Source organism: Curcuma longa, chromosome 7, assembly GCF_044706935.1.
Source record: "Curcuma longa cultivar G26 ecotype Majalengka, Jawa Barat chromosome 7, ITB_CL_G26_1.1, whole genome shotgun sequence".
NCBI lineage: Eukaryota > Viridiplantae > Streptophyta > Magnoliopsida > Zingiberales > Zingiberaceae > Curcuma > Curcuma longa.
This window is the reverse complement of record NC_133867.1, coordinates 9,413,919-9,429,072: the sequence shown is the minus strand read 5'-3', so window position 1 is coordinate 9,429,072 and position 15,154 is coordinate 9,413,919. Positions and strand designations below refer to the sequence as shown.

At 40.0% G+C, this 15,154-nt stretch overlaps 3 protein-coding genes across 3 annotated transcripts in view; 2 read left to right on the top strand and 1 right to left on the bottom strand.

Moving 5' to 3' along the window:
- LOC141832018 (MYB-like transcription factor ETC1) overlaps positions 1-15,154 on the bottom strand; it is a 49,656-nt gene that overhangs the window by 28,693 nt on the left and 5,809 nt on the right. The window lies entirely within an intron of this gene.
- Positions 2,219-4,497, top strand: LOC141831361 (alpha-1,3-arabinosyltransferase XAT2-like). The gene is made up of 2 exons (XM_074718714.1): positions 2,219-2,488; positions 3,153-4,497. The coding sequence occupies exons 1-2, from the start codon at positions 2,350-2,352 to the stop codon at positions 4,358-4,360; spliced, it is 1,347 nt and encodes a 448-aa protein (XP_074574815.1). The 5' UTR covers positions 2,219-2,349; the 3' UTR covers positions 4,361-4,497.
- On the top strand, positions 8,693-11,154 carry LOC141832602 (protein FAR1-RELATED SEQUENCE 5-like). Its single transcript, XM_074720079.1, has 2 exons — positions 8,693-9,953; positions 11,015-11,154. The coding sequence occupies exons 1-2, from the start codon at positions 8,693-8,695 to the stop codon at positions 11,152-11,154; spliced, it is 1,401 nt and encodes a 466-aa protein (XP_074576180.1).

The window sequence follows — 15,154 nt, the reverse complement described above, 5'->3', positions numbered from 1 at the left end:
AATCAAAATTATCTAAACTTTATCAAAATTATTTTAAATTAGTCAAAATTACTTTAAAATAATTATAGCTAATCTTATATCTTAAACCATAAATACTAAAATTTACATCCTAAATCATAAAATAGTCTTTACTAACTTAGCTAAAATTATTTAATCTTCATTAAAATTATTTTAAATTGATTAAAATCACTTAAAAATAATTGTAGTAGTTATAAACTAGCTAGTAGCTACTACAACGTGTAGAAGCTACTAAGTAACTAGCTACTACAATACTACAAAAGTATTATATTAAATATTTTATATTATAATAACTATTAAGTAACTTTTATATGTTATATCAGCTTATGACTAATTGCTATAATATTACTACAAAGAAGGATATTCTCAAAATAAAATATTGGATGGAATACCCTTTTGATTTTTTTAAAAAAAGGGACACTCTTTTAATAATTTGTATAATTTGAGATGTCCTTTTGATTTTTATCCAAAAAATATTTTAGAGATTATTTTTTAAATATTTAAAAATTATACTTCTTCAAATAAAGGTGAAATTCGTCATTCTAGTGGTTTCATACAATCGATCTCATGACTATGTATGAGAAGATAAAATAAAAAATTATAATTGATCACGATAGAAAAAAAAATCAAAAATGTCCTCTATATATTATTAAAGAATCTTCTCTTGCCTTAATTTAATGTGAAGGTCTTATTTGTCGTTTGTGTTTTCTACCATGCCTAACTTTGCTTGACTTATTGATTCCAACTCAAGCACATCAATAGCATATTGAATATGAAAAACTATTTAAAACATCAATAGCATATTGAATATGACTTATTTGTCGTTTGTTTAATGTGACATTTAAACATATTGAATATGACGAAAAACTATATGAAATAAATGACATTTCATAGTTCGCTTTTATTTTTTCTTTCTCGATTCTTTAGAAAATTGTGTTTTCTAATTAAGCCATCATTTTAAAGATTAAAAAAAATGAAAATTTAACGTGTTCGTTGCTATGCTGTCTGGAAACGGCAGATCAACGTCCGTCCCCGTTTCCGAAACGGTGGGAAACGTTTCCAACCGTGGAAACTTACCAGAAACGGCTGTTCGCGCGCAGAGGGAGGGATCGGGAGGAGGAGATGCAGAGAAGCCTGCGCAGGCGGTCGGCGGCATCGGAGGCGGAGGAGGCGGCCGACTCGTCGGAGGCGATGCGGGCGGCGGCGGGCGTGAGGCACACCACGGGCTGAGAGGTGGAGGGGTCGTAGATGAGGGAGAAGACGCGGGGGAAGGCACGGACGAAGTAAGCGGCGCCGCGGGAGAGGCGTAGGCAAGGCGCGGCGGAGGAAAGAAGGGGAAGGGGGAGGGACGCGGTGGGGGACGCGAGGATCAGGTCCTGGACGGCCACCACCTTCAGGAGGTGCTTGTAGTCGTCCATCAGCTTCTCGAAGGCCGTCCATCAGCTTCTCGAAGGTCGGATCGAGGTGTCGAGCCGCCATGTGCTGAGCGGAGGTGGTCTTGAAGCGGCGGAAGAGCGTGCGGAGGCGGGCAGCAGCGGCGAAGGCGCCACCCACCATCGCTGCTGAGGAAGTGAACGGGCGAACTGTGGCGGCGTTGCCGAGCCCATATCGCGTGAATATGAACCGTTAATTGAACCGGACAGTTGAATGCAACTCCAAAATTGAACCAGACCTACAAATAAAGCAAAGCCCGGCTAATTAAACCAATGACATGAACTTAATCTCAGGCAACTCTAAATCCAGCCAATGCCTGTGCTCTAATGGCCATTGTAAGAAGCATAATTTGATATTATGGTAGGAACAACGATTACGAAGATAGTTAGGATATAACAAAGCACATGAATGCTAGCATTAGGAAGCGCGGTCGGAAGCCTAAATACAGCTCGTTCACAGTATTTGATGAGGTCTTCGCCGTTTCCAAAATCTGGAAACTTCAACTATTGCCGTTTCCCATTTCCGTTTCCGCGTTTCCTGTTTCTCATCTCCAAGTTTCCAGACAGCATAGGTTCGTTGGCTAAATATAAAGTATTTTAAACTTTATCTCATTTTTTCCATAAAATATAAATATTTGTTAATTAATTAATTTAGTTAAACTATTATTTTTAATTGATCCGTATATAATTCACCTAATTGCCGACACGGAAACGCTCAGACCAAACACGCTTCCTTAGTCCACTAGTTTGGTGCCTTTCCAGTCTCTGTCCTTCTCCGCTGCCGTCGTTTCTTCAGTCTGTTCTTCCCAATCGATGAAGCGGAAGTAGGGCGAAACTTGACTACAAGTAGCAGAAGAGGGCGACTGCTGTGGGCTGTAGCTGCAGTTGCAAGGAAGAGATGGCCAAGGGGTTCAGGAACCCCAACCTGAATCGCTCAAGGCCGCAAGGTTACTGGATCGGCTTGGCTGCTGTGTTCATCCTGGTCTGCTTCAGCTACCTCACGATGTCGAGGACTAATTCCATGCGCATTCCTGTCGGTAAGTAGTCGGTTTTCCTTTTTCACCTTGATTTTCATATGCCGTCGTCGATTGCTAAGTTCTCAAAGTTTACTGGTCTAGCTGCGACCTTGTTTCCATGCGCACCGTCCTAACTCAGATCTTTGAAAGAAACTTAAAATTTAGAGGCACGAAGGTGCAGATCTTCTGGGACGTTTCCAACTGGAAAAGAAAAACATAAAGCCCGCCCAGATCTGAGCGTAAAAGGATAATCTTTTTTCTCAGACATGAAAAAAAGAGGGTTATTTGACTTGATTTATTGAAATTTCTTTAGCTGTTTTGTTTCTTGAATAGGAGGGGTTGATCATTGTTCTTCAGTGCTGTTTTACTTGATTCTTTCACAAAATTTGAAATGGGATATTTTTCTAGCCTCCGGAAGTAGTGGCCATGGAATTAAATGTGAAGCTCCTTCTCTTTTCCTACTTAAGAAGAAAAGGGAAAGGGTTATTAGCTAGTTTAGCTCTTGCTTGCTCAAGTCCCCATGTCTTCTTCATGGGGGTTGTCACAAAGAGCAATAAAATACCAGAAATTAGATCTTGTTAAGTTACTTCATATTTGATCTTCTCACATTTTGTTTGATAGTTTAACATCAAAATGCCGACTTTGAGTTTCAACCTCTAAATCAAATTTCAAATGTAATGTAAAGGTGGACCTAGTGAGTTTGTGAAGCATGTGGAGAGGAAGCCTATATGTGATCTCTCAAACAACAAATCTGATATCTGTGAAGCCAATGGTGATGTCAAGATCATTGGCAAAGACATCAGGATGGTGTTTGTTGCCCCTCAATCTATTGACATCAAAGAAAATGATTCATGGACGATCAAGCCTTATGCTCGGAAGTGGGATGAAGGATCTGGTGCTCGAGTTCGACCAGTGACATTGAAACTAGTCCATGGTCACCCAGAAGACGCACCCTGTTCGATCAACCACACTGTCCCTGCAATGGTATTTGCAATTGGTGGCTGGTCTGGGGCCAATTACTTCCATGATTTCGTTGATGTGCTGGTTCCTCTATTTGAGACTGCTCATCCTTTTGGGGGAGAGGTTCAGTTCCTCATAGTTAACATGGACCCTCACTTTATGAACAAGTACAAGTTGTTCTTCAAGAAGCTTTCAAGGTATGATTTCATTGGGTATGACAATGATGATAGAATCCACTGCTTCCAGCACGTCACCCTTGGGCTTAGATGCACCAGCACGGATGACTTCCAAATGGAGCCCTCCAAATCCCCCCATGGCTACACAATGTTCCACTTTGCAAACTTCATGAGGAGCGTATTCTCTCTTGAGAGAGAGTATCCTGTGAATCTCAAGGATGCAGGCCAATTGAAGAAACCAAAGCTCATGATCATAACCAGAGCCAACACAAGAAAGTTCATGAATGTGGAGGAAATTCTAAATCTAGCCCAAGAGGTTGGCTATGAGGTAGTGATCACTGAAGGGGACTCTGATCTCTCTAAATTTTCACGCATTGTCAACTCCTGTGATGTGCTTATGGGTGTTCATGGTTCAGCACTCACCAACATGGTGTTCCTCCCTACCAATGGTGTGGTGATTCAAGTAGTGCCTTGGGGAAGTTTGGATTGGATTGCTGGACATTACTTCCGGGAGCCTGCAAAACAGATGAAGCTAAACTATTTGGAGTACAGTATCAATGAGGAGGAAACAACACTGACCGAGCTGTATCCAAGAGACCATGCAGTTTTCAAGGATCCAATGTCACTTCATCCTCAGAATGCAAACTGGGAGACATTCTCCAGGATCTTCCTGAAAGAACAGAATGTGAGGCTTGACGTGAAAAGGTTTAAGCCCTTCCTGGAACATGCACTCCAAATTCTCGGTGAACAACCATGAGTATTTCATTGTTTTTTCCCCCAGTTAATATTTATTTTTAGGAATTTGTGGTGTACACTGAATTGCAGCTACTCTGGACAGCTAATATTACTATTAGAAATTCATTCAAGTTGCTACAACTAAAATTGAATTCCCAATTTACTTGAACACCAAATGCTATTTCTTCAGTTGTGCTTGCATGTAGATTCTTGGCACAACATTAATGATATGCTCATTTCTTTTACCTCTTTTCTTGATTTTCTTTTACTTAAGTAATGATTGACATAAGTCTGCTATGAAACATCTGGCACAATTTGTTAGCTAAATTTCTATTTGTTCAAATAAAGTTTGTAATGTTTGTCTTTTAGTCAAGCAAACAAGACTACCTTTTGGTATGAGTTCCATTTCTACTAGTGAATCTTTTGAATTAATACATTGTGATATTTGGGGACCTTTTCAAACTACTTCCCATTCAGGAGCTCAGTATTTTTTAACCATTGTCGATGATTTTTTTATGTATACATGGATTTTTTGTATGCGTTATATATCTAAGACGCAATCTTTGCTAAAATCATTTTTTGTGTTTGTTGAAACTCAATTTAATAGAAAGGTTAAAAGATTTTGAGTAAATAGAGAGGATGAGTTTTATTCAATGTGAAATTTTTTTGATCACCATGGGGCAATGTATGAAACTATTGTTAGTTTTACACCTCAACAAAATGGTGTCATTGAATGAAAACATCGTCATATTTTGAGCGTAGCTAGAGCCTTGAGATTTCAGTCTCACTTACCACTAACCTTGGGGGAAAATGTGTTTATTTTTGTTTACCTTATCAATCGCATATCTACACCTCTACTCTATAAGAAAACACTATATGAGGTTCTCAATAAATCACCCATTTATCATCATTTACGAGTATTTGGATGCTTGTGTTTTGCCATCAATGTTAAACCAAATCATAAATTTGATCAATGAGCTCGAAGATGTATTTTTGTTGAGTATTTTATTGGTCAAAAGGCATATAAAGTCTATGATACGGAGACTAAATAAATTTTTGTAAGTTGAGATATTATTTTTTATGAACACATATTTCCTTTTTACTCTACGAAAAATGATAAAGATAATTCTTTGCTGCTACCATTATCAATTGATGATCATGATACTTCATTTGAAAAAATCACATCTCGTATTCCGGAACACTTAAAAAATTTAAATAGTGATTACATTGTTGATGAACCTTCTACTATATCACCTTTCATAATTTAATCCAATGAACCTACATAGTGAACATCGTATTCACCAACCATCAATTTGGTTACGTGATTTCTATTGTGTCCAAACCAAGGTTTTTTCCCCAAACTCATCATCATCTTCAATGACAAAATTAGATAAAGGTACTTGTTACCCTTTAGCAAATTTCATATGTTATAAAAATTTATCTTCTTCTCATCGTGCATTTGCTACTTGTATCTCTACTCTTGTTGAACCTAACACATGTGCCCAAGATGAGAAAGATCCTAAGTGGAAAGAAGCCATGAGTTTGAAAATTCAAGCATTGGAAGAAAATGGTACATGGACTCTTACTTCTTTACCTAAAGGAAAGAAGTCAATCGATTGCAAGTGGGTGTACAAAATCAAGTACAAAGTCAATCGATTGAGCGTTACAAGGTGAGACTCGTCGCTAAAGGTTGTACACAAGTTGAAGGATTGGATTATAATGAAACTTTTGCATCAATTGTCAAGTTAGTCACCGCCCGTTGTCTACTAGCTATAGCTGCTACGAGTGGTTGGTCTCTTCATCAACTTGATGTTTAAAATGCTTTTCTCCATGGTGATATATATGAAGAAGTATACATGCTTTCACCACCTAGTTATAATCGATAGGGGGAGAACATCGTTTGTCGACTAAATAAGTCATTTTATGGATTAAAATAAGCTTCTCGCAATTAGTATTCAAAATTCTCTATAGCTATTCAAAAGGCAAGTTTTAAGCAGTACATGGCAGATTACTCATTGTTCACACGAGCATACAGAGACTCATTCATGATTATATTGATTTATATTAATAACATGATAATCACGAAAATGATCCTGACGCCATGACTCTTAAAAGCTTTACACGAGCACTTTCGAATAAAGGACCTTAGAAAGTTAAAATACTTTTTGGGAATAGAAGTGACTACATCGAAACAAGGGATTTTCATATCACAACAAAAGTACACATTAGATATACTTGATGAGATGGATCTTCTTGGAGCGGCACTAATCAGTTGTTCTATGGAACAAAATTTTAAACTCACACCAACAAATGGAGAAATACTTAAAGATCCTTCAAGATATAGAAGACTTATTGAAAAACTTATTTACTTACAATTACTGTTTAGATATCAATTATTCAATGCATCTTCTTAGTCAATTCATGCATAATCCACGTAAACCACATCTTGATTCAACTATTTAAGTCCTAAGCTATTTAAAGAGAACACCTGAACAAGGTATTTTTCTTTCAAGCAAAAATGGTCTTAATTTAATTGGCTATTGTGATGCTAATTAGGGAAGTTGTCCTATTACAAGATGATTAGTGTCTGGATATTGTATTTTCCTTGGTTCCTCTCTTATCTCTTGGAAGACAAAAAAACAAACAACGGTTTCTCGTTCTTTTGCAGAGGCGGAGTATAAAGTGATAACAGTAATTACATGTGAGTCAACTTGGTTGAGATACCTTTTACAAGACTTACAAATTAATAATTTATGTCCTATCATATTACATTGTGATAACAAAGAAGCACTATATATATATTGTGGCAAATCCTATTTTTCATGAACAAAAAAATATATATTGAAATGGATTGTCACGTGATTAGGGAAAGAATTCGATTGAGTCAAATTTCTACAACATTTACGCCGTCAAATACTTAAATTGCGGATATCTTTATTGGACGATATGTTCTTCTGCAGAGGCGGAGTATATAGTGATAACAGTAATTACATGTGAGTCAACTTGGTTGAGATACCTTTTACAAGACTTACAAATTAATAATATAGGTCCTATCATATTGCATTGTGATAACAAAGTAGCACTACATATTGTGGCAAATCCTATTTTTCATGAGCAAATAAAATATATTGACATGGATTGTCACGTGATTAGGGAAAGAATTCGATTGGGTCAAATTTCTACTACATTTACGCCGTCAAATACTTAAATTGCGGATATCTTTATTGGACAATATGTTCTTCTGTAGAGGCAGAGTATAGAGTGATAACAGTAATTACATGTATATATATACAGATATGATATACTGCGCAACTCATTTGCGCGAGCCGTCCGCGACATCTGACGTGGCGAGAAGTTTCACTGTGCATCTCCGTCGACAGCGTGGCGCTAGCAATAAACAAACTTTCATCCCGCGTTTTCCAAAATCCCAAAATCCAAAATCGCGCGGCTGAATCTTCATTTGCTCCACGGCGTCGGGCGAAAATCGCTATTGGATCCCTAGCTTCCCTAGCCGGTACCAGACGCCACGAGAAGACGCCGCCGCCACACAATCTCGGCGAGCCGTCGGCGTCCATTTGGGGCGAGAAAAAGCCGCCCCCCTGGATTCGTCAACAGACTCATCTTCGAAGGTCCCTACCTTCCCTAGCCCGTACTAGACGCTGCGCCGCCGCCACACAATCTCTGGGAGCCGTCGGCGTCCATTCCCCGCGAGAAAAAGGCGCCCCCCGTGCCTTCGTCGGCCGACTCTTCTTCGTAGTTCCATTCTCTTGTTCTATTTATGTTTGGACAGAAATACTTCTGTTCCAATCTTATGTTCCATGTCTTCCTTCTTCGATTTCTTTCAATTTCTGGTAAATAATGTCAATTGTCAATTTTTCTTTAAAAGGTAAACCGGCTGGCTGGGAAACGGTACTCAAAAGCAGACTATCAACCTCCACTCGCCCTCCCTTATTCAAATGGTGGAAGCCCTCATCTGAGTTCGGCATTCCATTGGTCATACAGGAGAAGCTCAACATTATCCACACTACGCTGTATGCTTTCTTGATTCTCTATAATTATCTTATCATTCTTTATAATTTTTTGCTATGGTTGATGTAGGCATGGTGCACTTTTATGGCTTAATTATTACCTTAAATTAGCAGATAAGATTAATAAAATGCATAAAACAGCAAGATTAAGAGAATTTGAAATGCATAATAAAATTAGTATGTTCTGTTTCTATAGAAAATAGAGTGAAAATAATTTAAATGTTTTGTCATCTTATCTTGTTTATGTATATTTGACTTAAAATATTATTATTACTATATGGTAATATGCAGAGGGTCAGTTAATCTGAATCTGACATTTCCCAACAATGGAAGGAAATCAGGGTAATGATGATCTATATACTCCTGAAGTAGCAGATGATCGAAAGCCAAAATTTGGGATGGAATTCACATCAATAGAGGAGGCATTTGCTTTTTACAACCAATATGCAAGAGAAGCCGGATTTAGTGCAAGGATGAATAATAGCAAGAAAGATAAGGTGACTAATGAAGTAGTTTGGAAAGCATTTGTATGCTATAAACAAGGACATACTGATGATCAACGGAATAAACAGACAAAAGGTGAAGGTGATCAACAAAGAAAGGAAAGACAACGTGGCGAAGTTAGAACTGGATGTAAGTCAATGATTTCAATTGTAAAGAACCAAACTGGATGTAATTGGAGGGTCGCTAAGTTTGTGGAAAGTCATAATCATCCACTCTCAACTCCCTCAAAGGTCCATTTATTACGCTCACATCGTAGTGTTTCAGCAGCAAAAAAGAAATTGACACAACAGTTTTCAGAGGCCAATGTGCCAACTTGTCAACAAATGCGAATATTGGAGATAGAGTATGGAGGGCCTGAGTTAGTTGGTTGCACAGAAAGAGATATTAGAAACTATGAGCAGGAGCTAAGAGAAGCAGAAAAAGGTATTGATGCCGAAACACTAATTGAGCTATTTGCAAGTGAAAAAGAGAAGAATTCTGGGTTTTTCTATGAATATGAGACTGATTCAGATAAAAGATTTAATAGATGTTTTTGGGCAGACCATGTCTCAAGAAGGGCATATAGTGTATTTGGTGATGTAGTTGTATTTGATACAACATATAACACAAATAAATATGGTTTGATATTTGCACCATTTGTAGGAGTTAATCATCATCATCAAACAATTATATTTGGTTGCGGGTTTTTAAGCGATGAGAGAGCTGATTCTTTTGTTTGGCTACTTAAAACCTTCATTGAAGCCATGCCTAATGGTGCACCTAAAGTTATCATCACAGATCAAGATCCTGCTATGACAAAGGCCATTGCACAAGTTTTTCCTCAGACAATCCATCGATATTGTTTGTGGCACATACTGAATAAATTCCCAGAGAAATTAGGCGCTTTGAATTGCCGTGACAACTACCAGAGCATAAAGAATGCAATAAACAATTCCACAACACCTGATGAATTTGAGAATTCATGGAAAGAAGTTCTCAAGGTTCCTCACCTGGAGAAAAATGAGTGGTTGTCTTTGATGTACGAATTGCGACACAAGTGGGTGCCTGCATATTTCAAACATGTATTTTGTGCTGGAATGTCAAGTAGTCAAAGATCTGAAAGCGCACATTCATTTTTCAAAACGTATATCTCAAATAAGAACTCATTGATGGATTTTATCACCCGTTTCAATAGAGCCCTAAGACATCAAAGACACAATGAGTTAATTGCTGACCATGTTGATATCAATGAGCATCCAAGGACTAAGACACCCTATCCAATGGAAATTCAAATGGCTAGAGTGTATACAAAAAATAAATGGATGGAGTTTCAAAGTGAAATGAGTGAGTGTCATACTTATTATGTGCAACCGATATCTACAGCAGTTGGTTTGACAGTTTACAATGTGATGAAATTTGAAACTTCTTCTTCCTCCAAACCAAGGCTCCTCACGCATGACATCCAGGAAGACTACATATCTTGTAGTTGTAAGAAATTCGAATTTGATGGCAGGAACTCGTGATATTATTGACCCATCTTCAGTAAGAACAAAAGGATGCGGGAAAAGATTGAAATCATCAAAAGAAAAGTCAATCCCCAAGTCCCGATTATGCCATGGATATGGCCATCGAGGTGTGTCACATGACAAGCGAAACTGCCCAGTTTTACACGCATACTAAGCAGCAATTAAACAAGTATAAGGCATGGTAGGAAATTAAAATTTTTTGAATAATAATTATTCTACGTGCACAAATAAAATTTACCGAATAAAATTATTCTAAACGTGTACCTCGCGATGACGATGTTAAGCCATGTTAAATCAACAAGCGATCCTCGTCCGAGTCCCGCTTCTACTAGTGATCCACGCCAAGCTCCCGTCTGGACGCCATCGGAAGCCACGAGTCGCGTTATCGTCTTCGGTACTAGCCGATGATCGATGATGATCGAATCGAGAGAAGCCTTATTCCGAGAACTACACAACAATGTGTGTCGCGATCGTTTCGGGGCTTTCTAACTATCACCGAAAATTAAATTCTCGGTGTAGTTGATGGTGGTCAACCATTGACCGCCGATTTAGGACAAACAGTCAGAACGTATCCGACATGGTTGGAATAGTCTTCAAAAACTTTTCTCATCCTCTCTCATACACTCACAACCGAAACAGGATACACACAAAACAATCCCATAGCCGGGAAAAAAAACCATCACAATAGGAAAATCAAAGCTGCATATTCTCTGCCGCTTGTGGGTCTCGATTGGCATGCACGGGAGACCTTGGCCGGCGGCGTGAAGGATGACCGGTGAAGGATGGCTGCGGCTAGTGCCGCGCATAGGAGGCTGGTGCCGCGCAGGAGGGGCCTATGCCGCGCTCCGTGAAGAAGAGGAAGCCTACGCCGCGACCACCAAGCTGTGACCGCCGGAATACCACTCTGTGCCCGCCGAAAACTGCGCCACGCCCGCTGGAAGCCACCTCATGCCCGCCAGAAGCCACCTCCGGCTACTGTTCTCTGCTCTTCTCACTGGCAGAGGAGATCAATGCCGAGCAGAGGAGAAGGCAGTCGCGCAGGGGAGAAGGTTCTGCTGTGTTTCTCCTTTCGTGATTTTTCCACCGTGTCTTGCTTCTCCGGCCGACCATCAACAGAGACGGTGGGAGGAGGTTCTTCAAGAGGGACGGCGTCCGCCCTCCGGTGAAGCACCGTGCTCCGATGAAGAAAATCAATAGCGGCACAGCGCCGGAAGGAAGAAGAGAAAAGGGGTGCGCGATCCTTCGTTCAGGAGGAGCACTGTTCGGATGGGTTTTAATTAAACCCTAAACTTCGATTTGGCTGAATCGGATAAAATAAGGTTTAGGGTTGAACCGGATTTAAGATTAAACCAACCATCAAAAAGCCTAAACCCTAATTCTGATTAAACCAAATCAGATCACTGTAGCGAACCAAACCGGACCGGATTCAAGACTAATTCACTTGGTTCACTAACCAAATGAATTCTGATTTGACCCAAATCAGTTTCGTTCATTTCGTCTTCCCAAGATGAACCTTCTCATCATATCCACTCTGCCAAAATCTCTTCCATCATGCACCAAACCAAGTTGGTTCGATTCGGTTCAAAACCGAATCATTTGATTCACTAACCAAACGACCTCTGATTTGAACGAAATCAATTTCATTCATTTCGTCTTCGCAAGATGAGTTCCATCATTTTGTCCTTTGTCTGGTCTGACCAGATTTTATTTCTCTCATTCTGAGAATCTAATTCTCAAACTCGTTTTAAGTCCTTCGGAGAACTTGTTGTGCGTGTGACCCAATAGGTTCCCGGCTATGTTGGCCGTCTGTAATTAACCATTAATTACGGAACGATCATGAGTGACACCTAGTAGTATATTATGATCCCCAATTGATCAAAAAATCAACGATTGATTTCAGAACAGTTCTAAACCCTTCAGCAGCTACACTGAATCGTGCCTCGTTCCTTTCACTGTCTTATACCCGCTTGGTTCAGGACATGGTCTATGTGTCGGTCCCCACTAGGCTGACTACGTCACACCTAGCCCAAGCTGCTTTCTTGTCCTATGGATTCAAGTTACTTGTACACGTATCCAAGAGTACCATACTCTTAACATGTAATGCTTTGGCCAAAGACTTTTAGTAACAATCCTGACAAGCGGTCGTAGGGTATACGTCTCCTTTTCCAAGGAGCGGTGAATCCTCTGTGGGCTATTCAAACACCTTCGGACACTTCGACTTATACCCAATCATCTCGGGTCCACACCTCCTTAGAGATGCTTACTTAAGATGTCAAAGTATAAGTCTCCATGGCCAAGGTGACTTGAATACCGCAAGTCAAAGGAAACTCGCACTTAAGCTGCATTGAGATCTTCATTGACATATGATATCGAACCATATGAAGTCTCAAGACAGGTCACTCCAATGAACTGGTTACCTTTAACCAGCATCCACGTTTAACTCTCAACATCTAATGTCAACAGCAGTGAGATCAGCTGCTTGGCTAACCAAGGAGTTCAAAACGTGCTAGTCTCGACAGAATCGATGACGTCCGTGCTCATCAATTCCTCGACTAGGGATAATTCCAATACATTCATAATTACACATGTAGAGATGCTCACTAGTTGTGATCCAATCACAAATTCTCTCACGCTATGAATCGTATTGCGGACATTCAGTATTTGAGTTTAAGATCCAATCAAACACATATGGAATGTGCACTCAAATAATGAATTGTTATTTATCCAATAAATAGTATAACCATAATGACGATTGCCTTAGGACACCTCTCAAATTAACACTAGTTAGAGGTTAGGCAGAGGAAGTCCTGATTTGGAGGATTAGGTAGAGAAGGTCCTAATATGGAGGATTATGCAGGAAAAACTTGGTGAATCAAGTGCACCAGGTAGAAGTCTAGGCAGGTCAGTGGACCAGATGTCTAATAGTGAAAATCCTGGAAGTCGAGGATCAAGGCTAAGAGAAAGTCTAAATTGGATGTTTGACCGGTGAGAAATCTACCTAGGGAAGTGACTAGTCCTACTTGAGTCTAGGCAAGGAAAAGTCCAAACTGGATGTTTAGCAGGTGGAAAGTCTACCTAAGAAAGTGACTAGTACTAACTGGAGGTTAGGCAAGGAAAAGTCCAAACTAGTGTTTGACAGGTGGGAAGTCTACCTATAAAAGTGACTAGTCTTAATGGGGAATTAGGCACAGGTAAGCCAGTAGGTTAGACCTACAAGGTAAGGCTTAGGTAAGCCTAGTAGGTCAGACAGATTACAGGTAGGCTTAGGTTGTTTGTGTGTTTGTATGCTTATCTTGCAGAAATCAAGAGTTAGAAACAAGACGAAGGAAGCATAGAAGAACACACAGAAGCAGTCAAACCAAGCCGGAATCAACTCAGGTCAAACCCGAGTTGACTGAATTCAAGCGCCTTAATGTTGTTTTAGGCGTTTGGATGGTCCAGTGCCCTTATCTGTTCCAGGCGCTCGAATCCAAAAGAATCAGCCAGGATAGAGTTTGAAGAGATCGGATCGAATCAGATTTTATCTAGGCATCCGAAAGACTCTATATAAGGAGGTTGAATGTGCACCACAAGGACACAATCTCTCTACGCCATTCTCTTCATCTTATGGTGCTGTTGAATGCAAACAGGGTCAGGCTCGTGCAACCGGAGAAGTTCCAGGAGGAGTGTGCGGCGCTTAGGACTTCCTGATCATCTACTACACGTGTTTGGTTGATTCTTTTCTTAAGTCTTACACTGTATTTTATTTATATATTTTTTGGACTGTAAGATAGGTTTCTCCACCTCCGAACAAGATTCGAAAAGGAGACCACTAGTGGACAGGTACTTCCCATATATAGGCCTTGGACGTACTGACCCTGGGGGGTTAGGAATCAAATAAAATCCGCGAGTCCTTGTCTATTGATCTAATTCCGCTGTTAAGTCTCTGTGCTAGAATGAACGAATGAACGGTGAATGCACTATTCACCCTCCCCTCTAGCACACCCCACCGATCCTATATTTTCTTTGTCTAACCTCCAATTAGGACTAATCAATTCTATAGGTAGACTTCTCACCTGACAAATCTCTGGTCACCCTTGACCAACTTAGACTTTCCCTTGCCTAACTTCCAGTTAGGAATTTCTTGCCCCACTTCACTCACCAGGACTTCCTGCCCAACTTCATTCACCAGGTCTTCCTTGCCTAGTCCTCCAAACCAAGTCTTCCTTACCCAATCCTCTAGATCAGGACTTTCTTTGTCAAGCTGCAACTAGGACTTATCCTCTCTAGCCTCAACTAGGACTTCTCCTTGCTCGATCTAACCGACTAGGACTTCTTGTCCGGTCCAACTGACTAGGACTTCTCACAAGTCTTCTAGTTAAACTGACCTGATTAAAACTTCACTCACATCTAAATATTAGATCATGTTTGGAGCAATCCTTGATCAAACTGAACAGATCTAGGTGTATTGTCAAACATCAAAATTTTGGGAACAGACTAGTGCTCCTTGCATCAACATTAACCCATCTTATATAATATGCTACAGTTAATGGGATAAAACCCTAACTAGTCGAACCTTTCCTACACCACGAGACACCTCCTTTAATTGGGCGCATGAGAAAAATGGGAGCTACAGGGATTGTGATTTCCCTAGCTCATGATTAAAAGGGGGTCTTCTGCTAGGGTTGCCGAGCATGGAGAAGAGAGGTCAGATCATGATTTCTCTCGAGCGCGCGCGCCTATCGCCGATCGCTGGAGAAAGGAGCTCTTGTTGCTTTCTTCCAATCGCGATCTCCTCTT